A 13,849-nucleotide genomic window follows, 5' to 3' on the forward strand; every position below is an offset into this window, starting at 1 on the left:
GTCAGTCACAGGGTATGTATTTAAAGTTGGTGGAAATACAGTTTCATGGAAATCATGTTTGCAATCAGTTGTGGCTCTTTCAACCACTGAGGCAGAGTACATGGCTCTGAGCGAAGCAGTAAAAGAGGCCCTTTGGTTGAAAGGTATGTGTTCAGAATTGGGGTTTAAGCAAGACAGTGTTCATGTTCATTGTGATTCACAAAGTGCTCTAGCCCTAGCAAAGAATTCAGTTTATCATGAAAGAACAAAGCATATAGACACTAGATTCCATTTCATCAGGGATATAGTGGCACAAGGTGATGTTGTTCTACACAAGATTCACACAACAGCAAACCCAGCAGATTTCCTAACTAAGACGGTACCTGGTCAGAAGTTCCAGCTTTGCTGTGAGCTTCTCAACATCCGGTGAACAGGAGCAGCGACCACAGGGACTCTAGTTTCAGGTGGAGTCACGAAGAAAAAAAAAGGGGAGCTGGTGAGAAGATTGCTTACCAAAGGTTGAACATGATCTCAAGAGAGAAGCAATGAATTTTGCTGGTGATGACAAGGTGGAGCTCATCATCTAAAATGGTTTCAAAATTGAAACTTTTAAGTTTCAAAATTTTTTGCAAATCTCCAAAGATCCTAGTCTCTAACTATCAGAGTGAAGAGATAAGAGATAGAGATTAGGATGTACCTGGGAGTTGCAGAGGAAGCAATGATGAGATTCACCAGAGAAGCCTCATCGAAGGAGCTGCGTTTATTTCATTCAAGAAGATGAAGTTGATGTCTCAAATTCAAGGAGGAGCTAGAACGCCGAGAATGATTGAGCAGAAACGCAGCTGGAGTTGATTGCCGGCGAGAACATTGGTGTTAGCCGGAGAAGGGAGAGTTCACTGGAGTAATTCGCCGGAGGAGGCAATGATCCGGTGACATTGAGAAGCTTCACAAAAGGACAAAGGGAAGAGATTGGTTTTGCCGTTTCGGAAATGTCGATGTCGTTGGTGTGTGGTGTTTGTCAAAAGGTGGAGATTTGTTAATTGGGTTTGACTAAACACACACATTATGGGCTTTAATGGGCCTACGAAAATGACATGAAGAAGAACAATGTGATCCATATGCTACACTAAAAATATCTACAAAGATATGAGAAGTGGAGGTAGGTGAGACAAGATATACAAAAAGGAGCTTTCTAGAAAAAGTGAGATACGAGAGAAACGAGACAGTTTTTCTTATTCTTCAAGCTTTCTTCTTCCTCCTTGTTGTATTGGTGATCCTTGTTCTTCTTGTGCAAAATCTGTAAACCAAAGACCAACCTCACAAGTAGTTGGTGTGTGTAATCTCTCTTTCATATAGTGAAGCTTGGGAGCAAGAGTTCTCCCCCGAGACGTAGCGGTTATCCGTGAACTCGGTGATCAATTCTTGTGTGTTGTTTCTTTTACAAGCAACCATTCTTACTCTTAACTCAACATTTTTAATCATCAAAAAATCATATCATAATTTAACCGACAATGTCACATTTTTCTAACTCGTTTAATAAATTTCGTATGTTTGTGTGCACAGTTCAAATAAATATCGAGGAAAAAGAAACGAAGAGCTTCCCGTTGGAACTAGCTCAATAATAAAAACTGACGATTTAACAACAATCATCATAACAAATATTCTTCATGAAAGCCCATGCCGACATCATCATCTGACTCATCCTCATCCGATACATCTTCCGAGTCATCATCCGAATCATCATCGTCATCCACTTCATCGTCGTCAGCTTCCATCATCTCTATCAGCCTCAACTCTTCGTCATCGTAGAGCTTTTTTGAACTGAAAATTTACAGACACAAACCCCATTTTGATTTCAGTTACTTTTAGGCTTTAATCACATGATTATCTTTAAAGCATGTTTCATAGTAATCGATGAAAAACCTTGTCATTGGAAATTCTGCCACAAATGTGACATCTGATTTTTCTTCTTTCAGCCTCTCCAGTGGAAAACTACAAGTTATGGAATAAGCAACTCATTAGTACGTTTCTAACTCGTAAACTTTTAACTATCTAAACAAAAAAATAGAAATGAAAGATCAATCGGTTACTTTGGTTTGTTACATCTCTTGCCCCTGACTGAAGAAACTAAGCCGCGGTTACTTGAAACATCCTATTAAGAGTAAATAAACCAAGAAAAAGAAGCCGATTAAGAGTCATTTACAGAATTTGGCATAATTCCATAAGAACTTACAATGTGCCGAATGGATTTGAAGTTCCCTGCGAGTATCGAGTTACAGAATTCCAACACCTCTTTCTGAAATATCAAGATCAGTCATCAGTGAGTGTCAGACCAATACTGATGAAACAACCAAAAACTTGTTCATGTAGTTTACCTCCTGTAGTTTAGGACAGTTACGCAATATTAGAGTCTTGAGTGGAGGATCTTTGCAGCTAATTCCTAACTCCCTACCAACAATATTTTCTTGCTATGTGAGATTTTGCTAATAAAAAGTCCTAAAGCGGAATTTTTGCTCTTAACATTTTTGATATTTTTGTACCTCAAAAAACGACCTTTGATTGTAGGTGATCTGGACAAATTCAGGTACTTCAGTTTACGAGAACTCTGCAGATCACATCCAAATTTTTTTTAGGTTTTGTAAAATCATAGATAAGGTGATACCAAATGAAGAGAGAAGACGCACCAGAAAAAATAGAAAAATGGATTCATACCTCAACAAGATTTCGGGCCCATTCATCGGTTAGTCCAAAACGTATGAGAGTTAGAGAAGTTAAGTTGGGGCAGTTGGCCACAAAGTCTATCAATGATGATCCTGTTTTAGTCTCTAACGCACCTGTCACACAATAGGTGAGCTTGAGCAAACTTGGAAGTAACAAAAGGAAAGCTTCACAGTGGAAAAGATTTACGTGGATAACCATAGGTCTCTAAGAACAGGTGTTCTATTAAGCGGCATTTTATTGTCAGCGAGTTAAATAGCTCCTCGGTAATGTTATACCTGTCACATAAAACACGTAATAATAAAACATGAGAAAATGTTGTCTACGGAATCAGCAGAACTAGAAGATGACAATATGACATGGGGAAGAAAAAATAGAAATGGAAAAATTGCTGAAATTCAAAATAAACAAGCTACAACTTACAATCCAACAATCCTCAGATCAGTGATATTTGGACAAACTGACAACGCATCGCATAAGGACCTGTATTTTATCGGTCTGAGATTGTAAAGCCGAAGGCTTCTTAAGCGACTCCTATTTGAATGAAGAAAGAAAATACCAAGTTAGAAGAATAAGTACACATGATAGAGAACAACATTCTCTCAGAATACAAACCAGTGAAACGATTTTCTCTGTACGTTAGTGGTGATTGAGTTTCTGAATCATTTTCAAATGCACAATCGAAGGACAAGATTTAAAGATATAAAGAATAGGATTTTCTCTAGATTGATCTCAGGCTTTCGAGGTTTTTCAACCTACGGCAATAGCCATAAACAAATGAGTTTTAAAAATTAAGTGGGTATGATAATACTGTCTTCGGATGTTTTTCCTGTTCTGGTTCTTTCCTATCTATAAAAACTATAAACTTATTTCTACATGTTCGATTCACAACCTTAACTCCACTAGGCTAAAGCAGGTAACTATAACAAGTTTGATATTGAAATTTCAAACTAATCAAAGTCATTACCCAAGAAAACCATGATTATAGGCTAGTGTAGATAGACATGATCCGCTAAGCAAAGGCGTGGCAGAATCAGATCCAGCTGCCCGAACAACACGACCAATTTTGAGGGATCTGCATTAACAAACAAAACCCTGAGAAATGTTTACATATAAGCAGATTGTTCTTTCATCTCATTGGACTCAGTAGGTTTTTATAACTAGCAACAAGAAGAGAATGTAAAGCACATTGTTTTGATTGTTTTAAAGACACAAAAATTGAAAACCTGAGTTCTTTTCCAGCTCGATTGATCACAGTAGACACAATTCCTTTATCAGCATATCTAGCAGACGTTGTCAGGTCGATGTGGGTGTAACATACACGGTCAATGGCACATTTGTTGAACATGGTGCAGCACACAGATGCTTGCATCAGAGACTTTGTATCAAGCATCGAAAACACCTGAATAAATCCCATTTTTAAACACATAAATGAGAAACCAACAACATATATCCTAAATTGCTTAGATGAACCAAAACCTAAAACATCGCCTCTACATTCCAATAACACAGGCACAAAGAGAGAGAGCACAATTTTTTCCATAAAGTTTCGGATTTGTTTGTTTTTATACCTTGATGGTGAGTTCTGGGGGTAGGAACCAGGAATTGGAATTGTGAACAGAAGCTCGTTTCCGGAAGCATCGTTTAGTGGAATCGAGGAGAAGAGAGGCGAGTTCGAGAGTACGATCGCAGAGACGATCCTGAACGGATTCATCAGCGGAAGCGGAGGCGAGAGATTTGTCGAGGACTCGATCGAAGGAGGAGCTAATGGAGGTCGAAGAGGAATCGGGAAACGAGAGGAGCGATGAGATAATCGAATCGGCGTAGCTCTGATTGGAGCCAGGAACAGGACGGACCGAGTTAGGGATTTGAGTGGGAGGATTTGGTGAATCCATGGAAGTGGAACAGAACGTTGTTGAAAGAGTCTTCTTCTTCTCTATCGTTTTGCCTAAGTACACATTAATTAATAGTTTAATACTAATGTGTTTCTTTTTTCTTTTTCATTTTTTTTTTATTGTTTTTTTTCTCAAGATCAACTTTTCATTATCCAAACTGATACAACCAAATATACAACAAAAAACCAAAAAAAAAAAAAAAAAGCATTTTTCTCTCTCCCGAGTCTTTCCCCAAACCCTAGCCGCCGCCGCTGGTTTTCGTTTGCCTCTCCGCCGCCCAAGGCTTTCGTCGGCGGTGTGAGAGGGCTCTGTTTTTCTCCTCTTTCTTTTCCTTTGTAGTAGTAGGGTGAAAGATCTCGATCTCTTCCTCTCCGGTAGTGCTAGGAACCGTTCCTCTGCTGCGTCCTTATGGTGTGGTGGCGGACGATATGGAGAGATCTCGGCTTGTCCTCATCTCCGGGAGACTGGAGAATCGAAGCTGATCCGAACGGCCTTCTTTGAAGACTCAGGGCGTCGGATCTGGGCTCTTGTGTCACGCCCTCCTGCTTCTCCTACCCCCTTACCGGAGATCATAGCTGACCGGAGGTTATCGGTGGAGTTGAGCTTTCAAGTTTTACCGGTTGTTGAGGAGGAACATGTGGGTGTTGGCGGCCGAGATTTGAGGTTATCCTCAAAGCTAGCGTTCATGTGAACCTTCCTCAACTTCGTTGGTTTCAATCCGGTCTCGAAGTGAAACAACAATGCAAATGCTATGATGACTAATCCGGATTTGCATCGAGAGATGAAGTTATGCTAATCTGTGTTTGAAACTCTTATTTTTAGGTAGTTAGCATTCTGGTCATTGAGTGGTTGTCCGGAGAAGCATCGGTTCATGCGGGTCTTGTTTTGCGTTTCTTGGCCAGGTCAGTCGGATGTATGGTCCGTTTTTGGCTTAGGATCGGAACAATGAAAGCCGGAGAAACCAAGTTTTTCTATACAGCGCCTATTGGTGTTGATGCTATTTGGACAAGTCCTACACGCCGATCATAAAGTTCTAATAGCTTAGAATTGCTTTGATTTTAGTATAGATTTTGGTCTTCTCGGTGTTAGTAGTTGTTTTCGTATCATAGGGTGAATTTAGGTGGTTTAAGAGATGATTTCACTCTGAGTTGTAGAGTGTTATCTATCTCATTGTGGTTAAAAAATGCAATGGTCATCGATTAGGTAGCGTTGGTTCCATCTGGTGTTCCAGGGTTGTACTTGATCAACCATTGCATTTGTATTGTGGTCCAAGTCTATTGGAGCGAATGTAATGTGCCTTTGATTTGGTTGTATCATTTGGTTAATGAATAGTTGATGTTGAGCCAAAAAAAAAAAAAATGATACAACCAAATTAAAGGTACATTACATTCACCTCTATAGACTTGGACCAAAACAAATGCAATGATTGATCAAGTACAACCCTGGAACACTAGCGGATCTAACGCTACCTAACCGAGAATCATTGCATTTTTTAACCACAACGAGATAAATAACACACCACGACTCGATGTGAAATCATCTCTTAAACCCCCTAAATAAACCCTATGACACGAAAACAACTACCAACACAGAAAAAGTCCAAATCCTATACTGAAGAACAGATAAAACCCAAGCTATTAGAACCTTATGATCTGCAAGTAGAGCTTGTCCCAATAGCATCAACACCTAGAGGCACAATATCAGAAGAACTTGGTTTCTCAGGCTTTCATTGTTCCGGTCCTAAGCCAAAACCGAACATAATGTCCGACTGACCCGACCAAGAGATGCGAAGCAAAACTAGCAAGAACAGAGGCTCCTCCGAACTAACCATAACACAACCAGAATGCTAAACACCTAAATATAAGAATTGGAGCACATATTAGCATAGCTTCACCTCCCGGTGCATTTTTGGATTGACCACATCGTTTGCCTTGTTGCCCCGCTTCTTGGCCGGACTGAATCCAGAGGGTTGACGAAGCTCCCGAGAAACACCGGCTTTGAGGAAGACCTCAAATCTCAGGCACCGACGGCCAAGGAAACATCACCAAACAATCGGTAAAACAAAACCCCGACTCCACCATTAAAGCTCCGGTCAGCTAGGTCCTCCGGCAGAAGGTGAGAGAAGCAAGGGGACGCGGCCTAAAGCCTAGATCTGAACCTTGAAACTGCAGAGAAGGTTGCCCAGAGTTGCTTCAAAACACCACCATTCTCCCGGAGAGGAAAGCGAGCCGAGATCTCACTTCGTCTTGCCAACCGCCGCATCCTCACGACGCAGCCACCGACAAATGACATCTCCTCAAGCTGACCAGAGAGGTAGAGATTGAGATCCCCACTACTACAACTGGAAGGAAAAGAAGAAAAAACAGAAAAAGCAGCGCCCTCTCACACCGCCGGCGAAGTCCCGGACGGCGGAGAGGCTATCGAACTTCAGGCGGCGCGGGTTTGAAGAGCTAGGGTTTTTGAGAGAGGAGAGAGTTTTTTTATTTTTTTTTTTAAACTTTTACTATTTTCTTTTTCATTTCTTTTAAAATTAATAAAATTGTGATTCATTTCATAATGGATATTTTTTTGTGTTTATTTATGATTTTGTCATCTATATATAATAGCAAACCCACTTTTTTGTGTCAACTTTTAATCCAACGGATGAGATTAATTCCATTTTTAATCTAACGGTTTAAAATTATTAATCGTGTCTTTTCGTCGCACCCCCATCTTTCAAAAATCACACCTCTTAAATTTTGCATNACACCTAAATATAAGAATTGGAGCACATATTAGCATAGCTTCACCTCACGGTGCATTTTTGGATTGACCACATCGTTTGCCTTGTTGCCCCGCTTCTTGGCCGGACTGAATCCAGAGGGTTGACGAAGCTCTCGAGAAACACCGGCTTTGAGGAAGACCTCAAATCTCAGGCACCGACGGCCAAGGAAACATCACCAAACAATCGGTAAAACAAAACCCCGACTCCACCATTAAAGCTCCGGTCAGCTAGGTCCTCCGGCAGAAGGTGAGAGAAGCAAGGGGACGCGGCCTAAAGCCTAGATCTGAACCTTGAAACTGCAGAGAAGGTTGCCCAGAGTTGCTTCAAAACACCACCATTCTCCCGGAGAGGAAAGCGAGCCGAGATCTCACTTCGTCTTGCCAACCGCCGCATCCTCACGACGCAGCCACCGACAAATGACATCTCCTCAAGCTGACCAGAGAGGTAGAGATTGAGATCCCCACTACTACAACTGGAAGGAAAAGAAGAAAAAACAGAAAAAGCAGCGCCCTCTCACACCGCCGGCGAAGTCCCGGACGGCGGAGAGGCTATCGAACTTCAGGCGGCGCGGGTTTGAAGAGCTAGGGTTTTTGAGAGAGGAGAGAGTTTTTTTATTTTTTTTTTTAAACTTTTACTATTTTCTTTTTCATTTCTTTTAAAATTAATAAAATTGTGATTCATTTCATAATGGATATTTTTTTGTGTTTATTTATGATTTTGTCATCTATATATAATAGCAAACCCACTTTTTTGTGTCAACTTTTAATCCAACGGATGAGATTAATTCCATTTTTAATCTAACGGTTTAAAATTATTAATCGTGTCTTTTCGTCGCACCCCCATCTTTCAAAAATCACACCTCTTAAATTTTGCATCTCTTTGTTGTACCTCCTGGTTTCAAAAATCACATCCATTAATTTTTACACATTTTTATTTCACACCTCTATATGTTACACCTCTTTGTTGTACCTCCATGTTTCACATATATTAATTTTTACACTTTTACATTTCACACATCTATGTCTTACACCTCTTTGTTTATTATATATAAACTTGTCTTGACTACATAAACAAGTTTCGAAAAATTATTTTATGAGTACTAAATAAGGTCAACTTTAATCAAACAGATGAGATTGTTTCTATTTCCTCATCTAACGGTTTAAAATTATTAATGATCCCAATAGTTGCAAGTTTTTTTTCTTCCAATAATCGTGTTTCTTCGTCGTACCCCCATCTTTTAAAAATTGCACCTATTAAACCCTTTGTTAATGATTTCAAAAATTGCAATGTTTTGGTCCAACAATTGTGTTTCTTCGTCGTACCCCCATCTTTTAAAAATTGCACCTATTAAACCCTTTGTTAATGATTTCAAAAATTGCAATGTTTTGGTCCAACAATTGTGTTTCTTCGTCGTACTCCTAGCTTTCAATGGTTTCACTTGTTAGTTTTCACACCTTTTTGTTTCACAGCTCTTTGTTTTCACACTCTTTGTTTTTATATATTTACAGATTACATATTTTTATAGACTTTGAAAAGAGTTTTTGTTCTTTGAGTATTATTAATGATCTCACCATTTGTTAATGATCTCAAAGTTGCAAAGTTTTGGTCCAACAATTGTGTTTCTTCGTTGCACCCCCAGCTTTCCATGTTGGCACCCGTTAGTTTTCCCACCCTTTTGTTTTACACCTCTTTGTTTATATAAAGTTGCAATGTTTTGATCTAACAATTGTGTTTCTTTGTTGTACCCCTAGCTTTCAATGGTTGCACTTGTTAGTTTTCGCACATTTTTGTTTCAAACCTCTTTGTTTTCACACTCTTTGTTTTGCAATGTTTTGATCCAACAATTGTGTTTCTTCGTCTTACCACTAGCTTTCAATGGTTTCACTTGTTAGTTTTCACACCTTTTTGTTTCACACCTCTTTGTTTTCATACTCTTTGTTTTTATATATTTACAGATTACAAATTTTTATAGACTTTCAAAAGAGTTTTTGTTCTCTGAGTATTATTAATGATCTCACCCTTTGTTAATGATCTCAAAGTTGCAAAGTTTTGGCCCAACAATTGTGTTTCTTCGTTGCACCCCCAGCTTTCCATGTTGGCACCCGTTAGTTTTCACACCTTTTTGTTTTGCACCTCTTTTTTTTTATATAAAGTTGCAATGTTTTGATCCAACAATTGTGTTTCTTCATTATACCCCTAGCTTTCAATGGTTGCACTTGTTAGTTTTCGCACTTTTTTGTTTCACACCTCTTTGTTTTCACACTCTTTGTTTTTATATATATATAAATTTTTATGGACTTTGAAAAGAGTTTTTGTTCTTTGAGTATTATTAATGATCTCACCCTTTGTTAATGATCTCAAAGTTGCAAAGTTTTGGTCCAACAATTGTGTTTCTTCGTTGCACCCCCAGCTTTCCATGTTGGCATCCGTTAGTTTTCACACCTTTTTGTTTTACACCTCTTTGTTTATATAAAGTTGCAAAGTTTTGCTCCAACAATTTTGTTTCTTCTTTGCACCCCCAGCTTTCCATGTTGGCACCCGTTAGTTTTCACACCCTTTTGTTTTACACCTCTTTGTTTATATAAAGTTGCAATTTTTTGATCCAAAAATTGTGTTTCTTCGTTGTACCCCTAGCTTTCAATGGTTACACTTGTTAGTTTTCACACTTTTTTGTTTCACACTTCTTTGTTTTCATACTCTTTGTTTTTATATATATACAGATTTTTATGGACTTTGAAAAGAGTTTTTTTCTTTTAGTATTACTAATGATCTCACCCTTTGTTAATGATCTCAAAGTTGCAAAGTTTTGGTCCAACAATTGTGTTTCTTCGTTGCACCCCCAGCTTTCCATGTTGGCACCTGTTAGTTTTCACACCCTTTTATTTTGCACCTCTTCGTTTATATAAAGTTGCAATGTTTTGATCCGACAATTGTGTTTCTTCGTTGTACCCTTAGCTTTCAATGGTTGCACTTGTTAGTTTTTGCACCTTTTTGTTTCACACATTTTTGTTTCACACCTCTTTGTTTATATATATATACAAATTTTTATGGACTTTGAAAAGAGTTTTTGTCCTTTGAGTATGATTAATGATCTCATCCTTTGTTCATGATTTCAAAAGTTGCAAAGTTTCGGTCCAACAATTGTGTTTCTTCGTTGCACCTCCAGCTTTCTATGTTGGCACCCGTTAGTTTTCACACCCTTTTGTTTTACACCTCTTTGTTTATATAAAGTTGCAGTGTTTTGATCCAACAATTGTGTTTCTTCGTCATACCCCTTGAGTTCAATGTTTGCACTTGTTAGTTTTTGCATATTTTTGTTTCACACCTTTTTGTTTCACACGTCTTTATTTTCATATTTTTGCATCTTTTCGTCGTAACCCCATCTTCAAAAATCGCACCTATTAATTTTTTCACATTTCTTTCATCCCTCTATGTTTTACACCTTTATATTTTACACCTCTTTGTTTATTATATATAAACTTTTATAGAATACAAAAACAAGTTTCAAATTTATTGTTTTCTAAGTATTTTTTAAACTTACAAGTTAGTAAATAAAATCATAGGTTTATATGTTTATATATTATAGCAAACTTACTTTTAGGGGTCAATTTAAATATAACGGATGAGATTATTTTTATTATCTCATCTAACTGTTTAGTTTTGTTAATGATCTTAAAAGTTGCAATATTTTGATCTAACAATTGTGTTTCTTCGTCGTACTCCTAGTTTTCTATATTCACATTTGTTAGTTTTCATACATTTTTGTTTCACTCCTCTTTGTTTATATATATATATATATATATTATTTTTTATAGACCTTGAAAAGAGTTTTTGTTATTTGACTATTGTTTAATACCTCCAAATTTAAAGATTCTGAGTATTATTTTCTTTCAATTTATTAATCAACATTAATTCACTCATTTTGGTTAAAAATTTTAGATTGTTTTATTTATTGATTCATTCATCTAACTTTTGTTTGATGTCATTTTCCATCTAATTGTATTGATCATCTCTTTCAAGTATTAATTTAGGTAATTAATGGTGATTTCTAATTTTTCATAGATTTATCTTTTTAGTCAATTTGGTTGGTTGTAGTTGCAACTATGAGCTCTTTCTCCCTGATTGTCTTATTATTTTTTATAAATTTTGATAGAATAATAATTCAAATTATATTCTATGTGAATATCTTTTAAAATTGATTATTTGAGTATGATTCAGTAAACCTAAATTTATATATCTTTAATATTATTCTCTTATTGTTATTGAATCGATTTTTTATTTTTATACATATAACAAATATTTTATTTAACTAATTTTGTTAATTCATCTTAGTCATTATTTATGACTTTTATGTTATACATTTAAAAAATTACCAAAAAAATTTCACTCGAAATGTGAAATTAACAATATTAATCATTTCAAGTATGTATAAAAAGAAACTGAAAGACAAAATCACATGTGTATTTCGGAACATTTTAGATCATCGTATTGTATTTGTATCTATAATTAATGGATCCAAATTAATCCAACATTCCAGATAAATATAACAAAAATTACCAATTTTAGCAAATAAGAATACGAGTTAGCAATTAGATCAAACGTATCTGAATTACATGTTCGAATAACAATTTTTTAATTTTATTTTTGTATTTTTAAAATTTACTTAAACATCCATATGTATCTAATGTATAAAAATGATCTAAAACAATTATACAAGACCGCATGCATTGCTCTTTCTCAAGTTTGATATTCATTAGACTACCAATATTTTGTGTGAAAAAAAAAAAAAAAGAAGTGTCTCTAAGGGCTAGATTAGATCCACATAAAATGAATATATTGGTAATCTCTAATATTTTCTGAAAAGTTTTTATAAAACACTAGAAGAGACTACCAATAGTATTTAGGATTTAGAATTTAATAACACTTCTCACCTTTTTAACCTATATAAAACAGTTTACATATATAAATCCTTAAAAAGTCGACTAAATTACGAAGAGCAAACGATCATGTTTTTTAGAACAGACTTTTTTGAGTGCCGACAAAAGCAAAAAGTGAAGGCAAAGAAGATAAAATATGAATTTATCTTGGTGGACAAGCATGTTTGACTATTCTCATTTTCTTGATGCCCAAACATATTTTAGTATGCTCCTCAAATCATATATATATATATGCAAGACATTGTAAGTTCTTCAATTCATCAAGTCTCAAGTCAAAACAACAAGCAAACATGAAGAATGAAGGTCGTCAGCAAGGCGTCGTAAGGACGGGAATGATTCATCCGCGGGGCTTTAATCAGCGACCCACAAACCCACCACCAGCTAATGGAGTCAAAGTGTCATCATCTACTACCAGCCAGTCAAACATCATCGGAGTAAGTGAGCGGTCCAAGTACAGTAATTGCCACGTGTCGCCGGCTATCAAGACTGGCCACAAATCTAAAGGTCGCCGTAAGTCACAACCGACAAGTTGCTGGAGTGATGAGAAGCTAGACCGGCTCATCGGGTCGGACTCTTCGTCCGCTCAGGATATTTTGGATACATTATGTGATGAAGAAGATGATGAGCATTAACTATCATCGTGGCTAGTCGAGATGTAAGAAAGATTGTTGTTTTTTTTTTCTTTTATGTTTGAATGAATAATCATTATGTGAATTTTGTTAAACAATGATAATAATTATGGGAAGAAAATGTAATACTTTTGTGTCAATGCAAATTTGAGTTGGAAATGATAATAGATGTAATGATTATTTCGCAAAGTAACAATGGACTGATAAAATTGATTTTTAAATATATAAACACATGTGTCGCGACCTCTTATATAATCAATCAGTTACACTGATTTGTAACATGTAAGGTGACAGATTCATCATTCATGTACTACTAAGTTAAGGAAAAGGTTACCCGATTTGCTTACATCAATGGTGAAATCAGGCAGGATACATCAATTGACAACACTTCCTTCAACTTTTGCCAAACGAAGACAGGACAGGATCCATTTCCTTTTCTAATTAGTCAATAGTTATATTGAATCAAGATGAAATGAAATCATCTTCACTTCACTTCACCAGTAGTCTCCACAAGAGCACGAACCATCCTTAAAATGGTGAAATCTGTTATTATCCCTCAAAATAATCAATCTCCCTGTGATTTTAGCCATATACTTGATGGCATTGTGACAATCCTCACACACGCGCAGATTCTTTATCACACGGATCGGTCTCCCTGAAGGCACATGCATTAATCCATACGTTACAGCCAGTCTCTCGCTATGGTACCGAACCATACGCTCCTTCTCTTCTTCTTCCACATCATGAAGAACCACACTCGTTTTTGAAACATACCCTGCTTTCTTGATTCTCAACTCCAGATCCTCCAAAAACACATAGATCTCCTCTTTCTCAGGATGAAACTCATCCCCAACCGAGAAAGTATGAGTTTTGTTCTGAATCTCAATCCAACTGTACCCTGGCACTTTCTTCACCCCTTTATCCCGC

The 13,849-nt window shown here is 36.8% G+C and overlaps 3 protein-coding genes across 6 annotated transcripts in view; 1 reads left to right on the forward strand and 2 right to left on the reverse strand.

Annotated features, from left to right (window-relative positions):
* LOC104714483 (F-box protein SKIP17) overlaps positions 1–4,631 on the reverse strand; it is a 10,385-nt gene extending 5,754 nt beyond the window's left edge. The window contains exons 1-12 of one of the 2 annotated variants that reach the window (XM_010431874.2): positions 4,269–4,631; positions 3,924–4,099; positions 3,665–3,772; positions 3,121–3,231; positions 2,887–2,975; positions 2,692–2,813; positions 2,520–2,584; positions 2,355–2,427; positions 2,213–2,275; positions 2,070–2,131; positions 1,903–1,971; positions 363–1,800 (exon numbers count right to left, since the gene is read on the reverse strand). In XM_010431874.2, coding sequence (XP_010430176.1) covers positions 1,629–1,800; positions 1,903–1,971; positions 2,070–2,131; positions 2,213–2,275; positions 2,355–2,427; positions 2,520–2,584; positions 2,692–2,813; positions 2,887–2,975; positions 3,121–3,231; positions 3,665–3,772; positions 3,924–4,099; positions 4,269–4,592 — 1,434 coding nt within the window. In that variant the 5' untranslated portion in view covers positions 4,593–4,631 and the 3' untranslated portion in view covers positions 363–1,628. Of the gene's footprint in view, positions 1–362; positions 1,801–1,902; positions 1,972–2,069; positions 2,132–2,212; positions 2,276–2,354; positions 2,428–2,519; positions 2,585–2,691; positions 2,814–2,886; positions 2,976–3,120; positions 3,232–3,664; positions 3,773–3,923; positions 4,100–4,268 lie in introns of those variants that run through there. The other variant, XM_010431881.2, reaches the window with a different exon arrangement.
* LOC104714544 lies at positions 12,565–13,374 on the forward strand. 3 transcript variants are annotated; one of them, XM_010431964.2, is made up of 2 exons: positions 12,565–12,948; positions 13,287–13,374. In XM_010431964.2, the coding sequence occupies exon 1, from the start codon at positions 12,584–12,586 to the stop codon at positions 12,923–12,925; it is 342 nt and encodes a 113-aa protein (XP_010430266.1). In that variant the 5' UTR covers positions 12,565–12,583; the 3' UTR covers positions 12,926–12,948; positions 13,287–13,374. The 3 variants fall into 3 exon arrangements, with proteins under 3 accessions (XP_010430266.1, XP_010430252.1, XP_010430258.1); XM_010431950.2 differs by having other exon boundaries at positions 13,217–13,331; XM_010431956.1 differs by lacking the exon at positions 13,287–13,374 and adding an exon at positions 13,210–13,228.
* LOC104714535 (pentatricopeptide repeat-containing protein At4g02750-like) overlaps positions 13,406–13,849 on the reverse strand; it is a 2,674-nt gene continuing 2,230 nt past the window's right edge. The window contains exon 2 of the mRNA XM_010431939.1: positions 13,406–13,830. Coding sequence (XP_010430241.1) covers positions 13,417–13,830 — 414 coding nt within the window. The 3' untranslated portion in view covers positions 13,406–13,416. The remainder of the gene's footprint in view (positions 13,831–13,849) is intronic.

Source organism: Camelina sativa, chromosome 2, assembly GCF_000633955.1.
Source record: "Camelina sativa cultivar DH55 chromosome 2, Cs, whole genome shotgun sequence".
Lineage (NCBI taxonomy): Eukaryota > Viridiplantae > Streptophyta > Magnoliopsida > Brassicales > Brassicaceae > Camelina > Camelina sativa.